The sequence below is a fragment of the Colias eurytheme genome, chromosome 11 (genome assembly GCF_061535395.1).
Source record: "Colias eurytheme isolate Ceu_HAF_F1 chromosome 11, ilColEury1 Martin Lab GWU primary, whole genome shotgun sequence".
In the NCBI taxonomy this organism is placed as follows: Eukaryota; Metazoa; Arthropoda; class Insecta; order Lepidoptera; family Pieridae; genus Colias; species Colias eurytheme.
The window spans coordinates 6,382,921-6,397,513 of record NC_142990.1 but is presented as its reverse complement, the minus strand read 5'-3'; the positions used below and the strand labels follow the sequence as shown (position 1 = coordinate 6,397,513).

Sequence of the window (14,593 nt, the reverse complement as noted above, 5' to 3'; positions counted from 1 at the left end):
GCGCAAAACTAAATGAAAACCTAAAAAATATTTACACAATGTTATATGAATGTTTATATTATTTGTTATAAAATTTAGGACATATTTATTAGAGTCTTCATACATTTGTGTCTATATATTTGTGTCTGCTACTTGAAATAACAGTTTCATAATTTGTTCAAGTTATCACATTAACAAGTTACAAACACTGAAGGTTTACAATAATTTTTTCATAATATATTGCACTATAGCAAATACAAATTGTATTTAAGATGAAAATTTTCATTGTCACAATCATTCAAACCTGAAAATCTGAAACGCATCTACGCGTTTAAAAAAAATAAAAAAAAACAACAAAATAGACCATGTCATCGGTAAGTGTGAATTGTATGTTTTTTGTATTTTCTCCTTTTTTAAATTTCTTTGAAATGTTTTTAATTTGAATTTTCTTATTTCAGAAATTATTTGTGTTCGGACTCCTATGTATTGTTTTGGTTGCGGCGCAAGAACAAAAAGAAACAGCGGAAATCCTAGATGAGAAATCATTTGTAAGGGCGGATGGATATGATTTTGAGTATGTATTTGTTTAATCAACTTAATTAACAATAGCTTAATGAGTTAAAAAGTTAAAATTGTTACTGATGTAACGTTAAATCAAAAGTTAATTTTCGCAGAAATACTAGATAAGAATACTACTAAGATCTAATGATAATGAAACAAAGTAAACTGGGTTAATTTGCAATGCTATTTAATGGTGCATTCATATCAAACGAGCGAATGCTCCTGCTCCTCCTCAATATTAACCCCACTATGACAAATAATTTGAGTGTAAACAGGCGTAGAGCATTCTTTCGTTATTCTTAGTGCATTCTAAAATATTATATGCGATGAAAACGAGTTTTCGTTTACACTAAAAGATCACGAAAGAATGCTCTTGCTCTAGCTCTAGCTCTATGTTCGTTGGATGTAAATTGTAAATGCACAATTATCATTTTTTAAAAATTGTTGATCATTGAAATGCCTTACCTATTATTATTGCTACTTACGTGTAACGTTTGCAATGTACTAATTTAGTTTTTTAACATTCCAGGTTCAGAACAAGTGACGGCGTGTCTCGCAAGGAGCAAGCGAACCTCATCACCGTTGGTGACCATCAAGGTATAGGAGTGAGTGGAACGTACTCCTACACAGCTCCTGATGGTCTGCAGTACGAAGTCAACTACACCGCCGATGACAAGGGCTTTAGACCCGAAATACGCATAGTTCCACAGATCCCTCAATAAACATTTTGAATGAAATCTTTTGTATTAGATTAGCCGCCTCAGCTCCGCCCAGATCCGCATAAAACGTAAAAAAGTCTCAGGAATGTAGCTTTTGACTCGTGAAGAATTTATTTTTATCGACCTAGTCAAGTCTACCTAATACAAAGGTACAAAAAGTAATAAAATAGAATGTTTAAAGAATAACATAAAATCCTCTTTTTGGGAAACTTAGGCGTTAGTGCTAATGTAGACATAATAAAGAGCATTATCAAATTTATCTTGAATACTTTAAGAACATTTAATATAAATATTGATGATGTTAAAATTCTTTACTATTATTAATGTATGAATTCATTTGGTATTTACGTACCAGTTGCTTTTATTATGTTGTTATAATAGCATTTACAGATACATTGACCTCATTTAAATATCTATGCAATATTAACACTTTAATAGTCACGAGTTTTATATTATGAATAATTGTTTTTATGAAAACGATACTCTTTAGATACTCGATTTGTTTCAATTGTTTTTTTCTTATTGTCAGATATTTCATATTATTCATTGAAAAATATTAAAAAATCGAACTTTTAATACAGACAACGTTATACAAATTAATTACTACGAATAATTCTATCTCTATAATAATCACAAAGTTAGTTTCCGTTGTCTGTCTGTTTGTCCCTATGTATGTTTAGACTTTTAAAACTAATAAACGGATTTCGAAAAGGTTTTTTAAGTACACAGAGTGGACCAAGAGGAAGGTTTTAGTATATCATTTTTTTATTTAAACACAGCTCGGGCGCATACTGCGGGCGTGGGCTGAAAGCTAAGCTTTGACTCTGGAATCGTTAGGTATTTGAATTTCGTCGTCGATTTGAAGGTCGTCGAATTTCTTATTACAAAGAGGGAAATATTAATATTCTTTAATAAAAAATTAATAGAAGAAAATGGAAGAGATGTCTTCCAGATTTTCAATAAATAAAAAACTAGCTGAGCTCCGCGGTTTCACCCGCGTGGCTCCGCTCCTGTTGGTCTTAGCGTGTATTTAAGCAAACCATTGTAACATATTATTATTCAGATAGTGTATTGTACAATCTTTTTTTTTTGGTAAATGTTTTCAACTTGTCAAACTTATAGAAATCATGGACCGATAGAATAATTACAATCATATTATCATGTTTAGAAAACCAATATTACATCATTGAGGTATTATTATAGAGAGGACACGACGAACAAAATCTGTGCGACAAGCGAGGCGGCGCGGGGCGGCTAGTGAGTCATACACTTTGTAGATATTCTGCCCCTTATTACTTAAAAATTAAAACCAATCAATGTAACAAATAAACATTGTTTATCTTATTAAAAAAAATATGAATAAACTTATCAATTAAAACCAATCAATGTAACAAAAAAAAATAGTTTGAGACGATTGACTCTAACTAGTGTTACAAATAGTGTAGTAGCGATGGCCTCTCTAGTACGTAGTACATAGTAACTCAATGTATTACATTCACGACTTATATTTAAAGTAGGTATTCACTTAGCTAACCGAATGTTGATATAGTAATAGAAATAACAATAAAATAGCACTGTTGATAGTTACAATATAAGAGGATTTATTCTTGAAAATCTTTGATTATGATCAATATAATTTATTATTTTTTATAATTATTATTAACTTACAGTCGCTACAACGTGACTCTACCTGTAGAGCCGCGATCCGCCCCCCATCTACTATGCTCATTACTTAATAGTTTTTCAGAATCCCAAAAGATTTTTTTTTAATATTAGATAAATGTTTGAAATTCTACAAGTAAAATCAGTAAAATATAATATATGTCGCAGTCATATGGTTGAATCTGCTATTTGACTGAATAGCGTGGTCACTGAATGACGACATTAATTCATTGAATGACTAAAGGACAACTCGTCTTTTGCATAATAATTGGTTGAGATAAGGGAGTGGGTTAGGTTAGGTTCGTATTTTTTAAACTGCACAGAAATTGTATTTTCCATAACTATAATATTTTTTATAGGTACAAAGCCCACATTAGCGGACTGGTATATGCTGGTGGCGCGAAGCTAGTGATGAAAACTTAGCGTATCCTAAATTATAAGTCCCATTGAGCAGAATACCAGAAATTACTAAATAGTTAATAGTAGTAGTAATTTATTGAACCCTTTTGGTACATAATACATTCTTCATCAATTAAAATCTACTGCGTTCCTTGATGCTGTTAATAATTTTTGAGTATCCACATTTTTTTTCCGCTGATATTATCTATCTAATTCATCATTCCTATAATAGAGATGCTAGCTTGAGTCCAAGTATGTCAAGTTTTTTATGTTACTGTTGAGTACAATATAAAATGTTAGATAATCATAATGTTTTTTTTTATAAAAAATAGGTTATTTATTAATATTTATTCTTTAATAATAATATTGTAAACTAACAAATGAAATACATTTATTTAGACTTAACGAAAGTTTTATTTATAAGATAATAATATAATGAACACAACAAGTATCGAAAAACATTGTACTATTAGGCGCTGTAAAACAGTTACATAAACATTTGGAAATGGCAGCTTAACCTTACGTTATTTGATTTTAGCGTATATATGATAGGGTCATGATGTTTTAAGACTGCGCATCAGCTGGTTTGGCATCATCGCCGTTGTGTTCGGTGGGCTGGTAGCCATTTTTGTCAGCAACGAAGGACACAGAGATGTGCTGGCCATCAGGAGCCACATATCTGTAACTTCCCTTAATAGAAAGACCTTGTTGCTCAGTGTCGTTCTTGTATTCACCTTGCTCTTGTCTCGATGTTCCGTCACTCGTTTCAAACCTGAAACCAGATTTAGTTTAATGGGTTCAATAAACTTGACTAGTTGTGTCGTCAATATGAATCTAGTTTGAATGGCTTATTTTGGTTACAAATTTTTGCATGAGTAATGTTTGTGACTTATACAATATACAATATTAACGTGAGACAATATATCGTAATGTATGTCATGTATTTACATATTTATAACATATATTTATTCAAATATTAGAATAATAAACCGATACAGATAATATAATAATTATTGCTTCCGACAGATCTATTAACGTATTTGTTTTATGAGCAATTAACATAAACAGTTGAGGATTAACATAACGTAGAAGAAACGTATTCTATTTTCACTGAATTTTAAAAAGCGTGTATAAGACATGTCTATAATATGTATAAGCTTTATGATATTATATGTTACTGCTGAAAATTATACAGGGTGTAATCGTTAAGTGTGCACAGGCGATTATTCCGTAAATATTGCAGATATCAATATCTAAATCATACTAAGTGTATGGTTGTGTATAATGTAACTTTTTTTATGATATTTCCCGTTTTAAATTTTAAATTGTCATTTTACTCATTAGGTAAAGGGCTTTCGATATCAGTTTAATGTTTAATAATATTATTGAGCAAAGACAATACTGAAAAATATCATAATAATTATTATAACATAAGTAATAAGTAATAATTATCATATAAGTAATAAATAATAACTCCGAATTCTTAATATAAGTAATACGTAATGAAAAAAATATTTCTTAAAACGTTACTCACTCGAAATTGTATCCGTTAATATCAACTTGCGAGTCTTGCTTTACAATTTCTACAGGCGCCTGTTGCGGTTGTTGGTCCTGGGGTAGCGCGCACACAAATGCGAAAGCGGCTAAAGCGCAGATTGTCTGAAAAAAAAATGTATATTCCCGAATAGTAGGTATATACCAGAAAGGTTATAAAAGTCCCTCCTTTTAGAAGCTTCCCAGGTTTTATCAGAATCTCTACTTTGTCTTTGGTACATGCATACCTATATATATATATATATATATATATATATATATATATATATATATATATATACCTATATATATACTAGTGGTCCGCCCCGGCTTCGCCCGTGGTACAGGTTTCGCAATAAAAGGTAGGATATCTTTTATCCTTTCTCGGATATCAAAATATCTCGATACCAAATTTCATGCAAATTGGTTCAGTAGTTTAGGCGTGATTGAGTAACAGACAGACAGACAGAGTTACTTTCGCATTTATAATATTATAGTATGGATTATACTGACGTTGACGTTGAAGCTGAGTAACTGTAAAATTTTCATAATTTTCAATTTTTAATTCATGATTCTTTTAATTTTCATTTAAATCTTCAAATAAGCTTATGAACCATTTGTTTTTTACGTAAATTACTTAACAGTTTTTAAAAGTAATAAAAATAAACTTACAATTTTCATCATTTTGAGGTTTTTTTCTTGACTTGAAGGTATGGATTGATGGAGTAGTCCTGAGCGTCTATATTCACTTGCCGAATGTACCGCTATAAATATTGCATTGTATTGACAATGTGACATCGAGGTTTCATCGACGTAGCAAGGTGTTAATCACAATCGTGCAAGCAGTTTATTTGAGGAGACACATGAAAATGTTACAGGGATTTCTTAAATTGTGTAAATTGTTTGTTATGTCTGGAGTATAATCTTTTAACCTACATTCAAAACTTGCCGCTTTGTTTCATTCAGAATGAAACTTGTAAAACAAATATTTCCTTTTACTTCGTCCTAACTACTGTTGAAAAATATTAAGGGTAAATGTTGTTTAAATATATATATATAGTAGGCTATGACGTATGTCAGAGTTTAATTTGCAGATAACACAATATTATAATTGCGATTTAAGATCACAAATAATGATCTAGGCTACCTAAGCCTATATAATATATATTATATTATATAGGCTTAGGCCAATATTATATAAGTAGGCTTAGGCCAATGCATACATTGGCCTTTTCTCCGAGCTAAAGTGCAAATAGTAGGGGAGCCCAGGATGCTAAATGTGGATTTACTCGAGCGTCACGGGAACCTATTAGAATTGGTAGATTAGACCATAGCGAGAAAAAAAGGTCCTATAATGTTTTCACTTTTAGCGGTGGGGAAGGGTTTTTTGATTTTTTTTAATTTATAAAAGAAAAAAATTGGCTTGGAAATACTCAAGTGCGTTAGATATTGATATTTTGCATGCTCCAGGACGTCACTGAAAAAAAGTATACGTTAATCTGACGATTTAAGTGGCGATTTAATCGCTATGAAGAAAGGGTAAAAAATTAAAGTAATATTATTCGAGCGCGTCAGATTAATATATGGGGGGGTTAATTACAATATAAGAAGTCCCCATTTCGCTAATCTGACGATTCGAGCTCAACCTTAGGGAATTATGGATTATTCAAATTTTCCAGCGGGGCCCCTGAGCGCACCCACCAACCATAACTGCTCATATTGACTAGAGGTACTAATGAATAGCTAAGGTACCGTCCCTTATAGTAATCTGACGCGCTCGAGTAAATCCCAAAATCCCCTCTTGGGCTCCCCTACTTAAATAAATGAAAAATTAACTATTCTTGAAATCTTTGTTAATGAAATTGATATGTCATATATATATATATAAACAAATTATTACACCGTATAGTTATAATATAGCAATGTGCAATAAGCGACATACATAATTAATTTCACTAACTAAAACTGGTTAATAATATCTTCTCTATAATTTGATAGCATACAAACACAATACAAACGTCGCGTTAGAGTATATATTTTATGGCATTACTGTTATAATTTTGTACGATAATAACCCAAACGCTGTCTGATAACGTGTAGTCCACGTTAACGTTGAATCAACGTTACGTTAGTGGGGATATCAACTAGGTACTTAAGAGCACCCATAACTACAAGAATGCCATTCAATTCCGTTTCAATGCCTGCAAGCTTTCATTGAAACATACATTTCATACGCACACTACTCCATTTTACATTACACTATATTATGTCGTCAATAATAATTTTTAACAAAAAACCGACTCCAAATTCAGACGTAGAACAGATTTAGACACAGAATCCTAATAAAAAAGGACAGTAGTCAATTTACAATACTAAGAATTCAACCTAGGAATGAGAAATTATTAGTAAACTAATTTTTGTATATATGTATACAACCTTTACCTTAAAAGCTATGATCTCTAATGTAAAGACTTCAGGCGCAGGCACGAGAGAGCAGAGACTCTCGTGCATGCGTTGAAGTTATTCAGGTTTATAATTATTTATTTTATTAATAAAACTCATTGTTTATACGTCCAGTGAATACCAGATTAAGGGGATATTTACATATACATATTCATAAAATATTACACACTTGGGTGCGCAAATGCAGAAACAGTCAATTGTAGAGTTGTGGGCCATTGTATGAAATTACAATACACGCGAATGCTTCATAACAGTAAATTATTTCATACTATTCATTTGAAACTATAGAACGTCATAAATTTTAATATAAAATTTGTTTTTCCGCATGCGCAATGCAATATTGTTATTATGTGTTGAATTGAGTTTTTCTTGTGCTATTATTAGTGAAAAAACTCTTAGTAATCAACGCTTTTAAATTAGTTATGAAGATAGTTAGTGCTACATTTATCATATTGTCTTTTAAAGAAATGAGAAAGAAATAATATTATTTTTAAAGGAGGAAATTATATATAATGTTTTATATAGATATCACTGCTCCTCTGATTTAGATAGAATGAAAATGTTGGCTAGATTAAAATTTGAGAACTATCGATACTAATTATATTCATATCATACATTTATTATTCATCATAACATTATATACATAAAACTATACATATCAGACAGCATATTGACCAAAATATCAGCAACTCATCAAACCAAAAATAACTTTAATAAACAAATGAAACTCAAGATTTATAAGTTTTTTGTTCATTTAGTATTAAGTCTCTTTGTAAATGTTATGAATGGTTAGAATAAAGGTCAAGGCTGCTTGTCTATTCCGTTAAATATGAAACCGATGCTTGATGATTCTTTGGGAGCCTATAATTGTACTTGATTATCTAATTGTTAAGAAAAAACTTTGTCTGACATTCATAATAAATCTCCATTTGGATCTTTGCCAAATATCATCAGCATTTGATGTTGATTCATAAACTATTGTAAGTAGAGTTCAAAATTATGCTAGCAGATATTTATTGCACCTTAATAACTTGATGTGTTTATTTAAAAACTCAAAAACAGATATAATCCCTGAACTTGTATTTAAACTATATCTAGCGTGAGCTACTATTAAGTATTCTAGGCTTTATCAATAGATAGGGAACTATTTCTGGTTTTTTTATGGATTATAATATATCATATTATTATTCTTACAGCAAATTTACGAAGCAATAATAATTGGGTAAAAATATCAAGAGTCGCTTCATAAAAATAAATGGTTTGCCTGTGTATTATACTCAAATATTATATACGTGTGTTCTTAGATACATCCAAGGATCTTTAACTTCTTTAGCAAATATTTCAGAGTTGCTAATTGCGATGCAAATACTAATTACTTACGATTTTTATTTATTGCTAATTAATTTCAATAAAAATCTGATGAGGTATGCCCTTATAAATGTAAATTTAAAAAATATAGAGTTATGCCTTTTTTCTTGTGTAAATTTATATGGAATCGACTTTTGTATCCAAATCTTCCAAATTGTCTGAATACTTTTAGGTCAAATACTTAAAGTGTACCTATATATTATATTGATTTTATTACATTTCGTACTATGTAAATTGTAAAAATCACTACTTTATTCATGTAATGTTTTGTAATATTATAACATATTACATACTTAGCATATAGTTAATTTATAACAACATATAACTTTTTACATTCACCCATACAATAGATGTCTCTGAGCGTGTCATCGTAACGATGATATGAGACCCACAAACGAACCCATTGTGTTTTCACTCACGTAATATTTCCTAACTGACTAATTTCGTATTATTTAATTTTGTCGTCGCAGTGGATAATCAAAATTCTTACAATATTATAAACGTGAAAGTAGTTTGTCTATCTGTCAGTCCGTCTGTCTATTTGTATGTTCTTCACGCCTAAACCACTGAAAGGATTTTGATGAAATTTGGTAATAAGATAGTTTGTGACGTGAGAAAGGACATAGGAGAGGTTTATTCCGGAAATCCCACGGGAACAGGAACTATACGGATTTTCTTTTCACTACAAGAGCGAAGCCGCGGACGGAAAGCTAGTTTTAGATAAAGGCTTACTCTTATTATACTATTGCAAAGTTGAAACTGTTGAAAAACATTTGTTTTTCTAGTATTGCACGTCATTACCTTCTGTCGGTGAGAACAAAGTTGTTGTTAACATAGCATTTATGATGAGGCTTACATAAGCTTTAAATGAATTTCAATAAAATGCGTTGTAATTTTAATACGAAGTTCGTTAATTGCTACTTAAAAGCCCTTATACTAAACAATAATAGATATTAAATGAGCACATATGCAATTTCAACTACCTACTTCTCAAGCATTTTGACCGATAGCAGTAATGTCTTGATTTGTCTTGTTTTGATGGATTTGCTGAGCAATAATTATGGTTACATAATAATATGATAATGAGAAAAGACTTTGTATAATGACATTTGTTAACTACGCAATACGTACTCGAGGTTTATTTACAATGTCGTACTTCAATTTCGATTACAATGACCATGCCTCTAAACTAACAAAAAAGCTTCTCCGTTTTTGATGAACTATCATTGATAGAATTTGTACGTAACCGGTGTACCATCTTCGTATGATGTCAGCCTCCTGCAAGAGCTGCATCTGAGAATACATATAAAATGAACGATCTTACAATAGTTACTCATTCGTTAGTTTGTGCTCAAGACGAAAACTAAACATCATGCTCAAATACGTGAGTCTTAAGAGTTATAACAATTAGCTTTTAATATTTAAATGTTGCGTAGAAACTAAGAAATCTTTTTCATATCGGTTTGATTTTATATGACGGGAACGTATCCCGTCACTCTTTTCGCTTTTCTATGGAAATCATAACAAAATATTTTATGAATATAATAATATAATAATGACCCGTGAGTGACATCGTTAACTTTAGCAGTACAACTTTAGATTTCATTAACTGCAATACTTGTATCATCATCTATATTATATTCTGTATGTATTTTTTATTAATATAATTGATTTCAAATTATTCACCTATCCTTTTGCCGCTTATACTAATTATGTATGTTACAAGTATGCATATCAATCATTATTGATATTCTTTCGGGGGCTATAAAACAGTGATGTTAATTTAGATTACCTACAGTACTACTAGCCTTTTACAGGATCTATTGTGTGCATTAAATTATAATTTTATTGTTTTTTAAATATATTTTTAATTTTAGGCAACAGTCTTCTGCGTGGTCGCTGCTCTATGCGCCGGCGCACCCCAGAATCCCCAAGATGTCCAAATTCTACGATTTGACAGTGACGTTCAGCCTGATGGATACAGTTTTGCGTATGTATACTAGATCTTTCATTTATTAAACTTATCAAGTTTTTCAGTAATAACGTAAAGGAAACAAAAAAATATGGTTTTACATTATAAGGTGAAATTGTCCCATCTTAATATTAATTTTGTCAATTGAAATGAGCTAAGGAAATTTTAATTTATGTATTGAAAATGTTTTAAATTTTAGATAGAGTAATGTTCTCAAAATGTAAATGCAAATTTTCAAAATGTTAGAAAAAGCAAATAAACTGGTAGGAAATAATGAATAACAGATATTTATTGATTGAATAGATGTATGTGATTTATTGTATTGATCAGAGGTATTCTTGATAGGTCATCATTGTAAAGCTCTGTCAATTGTTTTTTTAAACATATAATTCAAGGAAACAATTAAGTATCGAGATTTCATAGAGTTATAGGTAAACATGAGGAAACTGACATGTGTCGAAGAATCAAAAAGTTCGACGACATGTGACATCCGCCAACCCGCACTTGGCCGGCGTGGTGGATTATGGCCTGATTCCCTTACATGAGGCCCGTGTCCCAGCAGTGGGAACGTGTATAGGCTGATGATGATGATAATGAATTGTTTTTTTTATACATAACAATATTTATCAGTTGCTGAGTATATTAAATTCCTCTAAGAAAGCAAAAATAACAGAATTTTAATTATTGACCAGTTAAATAAATAAATAATGTCAAATGAAATGTAAAAAATATAGTTTTCAAATTCAAATTAGCTCTTAGTCTTTTTATCTATTTATTCAAGCTCCAAAATAAAAATTGATAAAATATGTAATAGATTGTACGATAATACAAACGTACCTACTATCGTATATTGGACAGTAAAATACATGATGCCTTTATTTGTGAATATATTTTAAGCAAAGGCCAAACACATTTGAATTTGGTATTTAGGCATGTTCGGCATAAAAACATATAAGTAAATAAAGTTTTAGATAAATGGTTACATGTTTTAATGAATATCTTTAAAATATAAAGATCCTGCATTGTAACTGTTTGTTAGCTTTTATTGTGAATTTTAATAGGTCACTTTGAGACTCGTCTCCATATTATTTATTACGTTTTCCAAAGTATTTGTTTTTCAAATACATATTCTAAAAGGATATAGAAGATGTTTAATATTTTGATATCTATTTAAATATAAAAAATAAAATAATATTGCAAAATGTTTATAAAATTGAAAAAAATGTAAAAAATCTTACAATGACTCTTTACTTAATCCATACTAATATTATAAATGCGAAAGTAACTCTGTCTGTCTGTCTGTCTGTTACTCAATCACGCCTTAACTACTGAACCAATTTGCATGAAATTTGGTATAGAGATATTTTGATACCCGAGAAAGGACATAGGCTACTTTTTACCCCGGGAAATAGGATAAGTTTTGTCCCGGAAATCCCACGGGATCTATGTGGGTTTTTCTTTGACTGCGCGGGCGAAGCTGCGGGTGGAAAGCTAGTAGTATATATTTTATTCTCTTACGTGACATAAATGTTATGTACGTGCCGTACATCCAATAAATTATAGCAATAATAATATGACATCGTTTTGGGCTCTTAGTTTAATGCGACTCTGTCCTGCGTCCGCATAATTGCATATGAATAAATGATATAAAATAGGCATAATAACTTCCACAGCATCGAAAGCCTAAAAACCTAGATAATTGACATTAAAGTTTATTGCGTAATCTCAGATGGCCTCTTTGAACTTCAACCCAGTCACGATTTCAACTCGAAGATGCACGAAAACGGAATTCAAAGGACATCTGTAATTTCAGATCTTGGAAGATACATGTTTTGTTTTTTATATGTATTATATAAAAAAAATATTTAAAGGTGGCTTGTAACATGGTTATCATTTACTTAGCTTTAAAATGCAAATATAATTTTATCGAGCTAGTTTATAAGACCCATACTAGTTACCTACATACAGAGCCAACGCAAACCTAAGTCAATACCAAGAATTACAACCTTTCAACTAAACGACACGTGCTAATTTTAAATCATTTATTTTTCTCCAGGTACGAGACAAGTGACGGTACTTCCAGGCAAGAGGAAGGCAAACTGGACAACCCACAATCTGAGAACGCTGCTCTCACCGTCACAGGCCAATACGCCTACGTAGCACCTGATGGCAAGCACTACACGGTCACTTTCACCGCTGGCCCCAACGGATTCCAACCGAAAACTTCTCTTGGACAAAAGTAGACAATACCCCCGGGACCATAGAATAACGTCACCTGAATGATACATCGTTTTGAGAAAAATTATCGATCTCAGTTATTTCATAACGCCCGCACAGAGAACTCGGAACTATCATTGTATCTAAATTCTTGTGCCATAAGATACATTTCATACTTTTATAATTTTATACTCAATGTTCTGTGAATAAACTTTTTATTAATAAATAATTGTTTTCTTTTTATATAAGATGACAGATTTATTAAAATAATGATTACGCAATCAAAAGTAGGTACATACGTAGATTTAAACACGATTCTGTGTTTAATAGCACTTTATAAATTGTCAACAAAAAGCAATAACTCATATACGAGTACCTAACGTATTACGTACACATAAATAAATCTATGCACATGCATACATATTAGTACATGCACTTAATAATACCCAATCATTTTATTATTTAACAAAACATTAAACAAAGAGACGTCTTCTTAAAAAACTTAAAGTTTAAAAACTGTAGTCACGTTTTTATTATAAAAGGATTATTGTAAAGATCAATATCAAGGACATCGAAACCGCTGTATTAAATTAATATCTAATATTTATCAAAACATTAAAATAAAGAAGTTGACAATTGGATATAATATATCTATATTCGTATTCATAGTACATTTATTTATATTCTATATACGTTTTATAATGGGTAACTTTTATGACTGTGGCCATTACCTCCTGCACATATTGTATTTAAACTTCATTAGCACTCAGCTGTAATACATAAGCCTTAGAAATTTCACAGAGCTAGGTGATTTCGTCAACAATTTAAATGCCAACACACTTGCGTCTTGAAGGCCTGAGTTCCTCTCATGTGTACAATGCTCAGCCTTTTTAAAATAAACCTTTAACCTCCGACATTCGAACAATTGTTAATATTGTTTTTGTTAAACAATCAATATGTCCTCCTTAATAATATATTAGTGCATGTTAGTATAGTGTAGTTATGAATTACGAAAGGTGTAGGTATACCTAAAAGTCGAAAAATTTTAAGAGAAAAGGAAAGAATAAGTGCTTTTATAAAATAGGTAATACATAATATTAAATTACATATTTAGGAAAGATTTACTAAGAGTGAAAGGTTGTAAATTAAATTATTTAATCAATTAGAATAAGCAAGTGAATTTTGTTGACATTTCCAAATTGAGTAACTGCATTATTAGATTATATCAAAAATAAAAACATACCTACCTATTAGAAAAATGTAAAAAGGTAGATATTACATAAATAAATTATAGGTAACTTTTTATCAGCATGTGGAAATTAACTTTATTGAAGCCTATTTTTGCACTAGAGTCATGCCTATGCAAAACCGCAACAATTACATTATGTGAAATTATGTATTTACTTTTACCACTTTTTATGTAAATTTTATTTACTGTAAAGATTTTCGTGAAAGTTTTTACGACTTGAGCAATTTGAATAACACGAAATGAAACCATTACATATTTAAATATTTAATTCTTAGTAAAATAATTCGAAATTATTAAATCCCATAACAAGGAATATTGTTTGAAACGTATCTACCTATATAACCTAATAATCTAAGTAAAGTATCTCTTGGATTATAATCTTTTTTGGTAGGATAACTTGAATAAAAGATAAAAAATAAGAATCACTGTTTTTATTATCGTATCCATAAATCAGGCGCTTACTGTTCTTAA

General features: G+C 30.5%; 3 protein-coding genes across 3 annotated transcripts; 2 read left to right on the top strand and 1 right to left on the bottom strand.

Annotated features, from left to right (window-relative positions):
• Positions 1-40: 40 nt before the first annotated feature.
• Positions 41-1,277, top strand: LOC149904641 (endocuticle structural glycoprotein SgAbd-5-like). Its single transcript, XM_090107222.1, has 3 exons — positions 41-353; positions 438-553; positions 1,070-1,277. The coding sequence occupies exons 1-3, from the start codon at positions 345-347 to the stop codon at positions 1,260-1,262; spliced, it is 318 nt and encodes a 105-aa protein (XP_089963348.1). The 5' UTR covers positions 41-344; the 3' UTR covers positions 1,263-1,277.
• Positions 1,278-3,710: 2,433 nt separating this feature from the next.
• LOC149904640 (endocuticle structural protein SgAbd-6-like) lies at positions 3,711-5,618 on the bottom strand. The gene is made up of 3 exons (XM_090107331.1): positions 5,526-5,618; positions 4,855-4,979; positions 3,711-4,092 (listed from the first exon to the last, which is right to left on the bottom strand). Exons 1-3 carry the CDS (start codon positions 5,535-5,537, stop codon positions 3,885-3,887), a joined length of 345 nt encoding a protein of 114 aa, XP_089963457.1. The 5' UTR covers positions 5,538-5,618; the 3' UTR covers positions 3,711-3,884.
• Positions 5,619-9,953: 4,335 nt separating this feature from the next.
• LOC149904639 (endocuticle structural glycoprotein ABD-5-like) lies at positions 9,954-13,103 on the top strand. Its single transcript, XM_090107408.1, has 3 exons — positions 9,954-10,068; positions 10,562-10,674; positions 12,713-13,103. The coding sequence occupies exons 1-3, from the start codon at positions 10,057-10,059 to the stop codon at positions 12,897-12,899; spliced, it is 312 nt and encodes a 103-aa protein (XP_089963534.1). The 5' UTR covers positions 9,954-10,056; the 3' UTR covers positions 12,900-13,103.
• Positions 13,104-14,593: the final 1,490 nt, after the last annotated feature.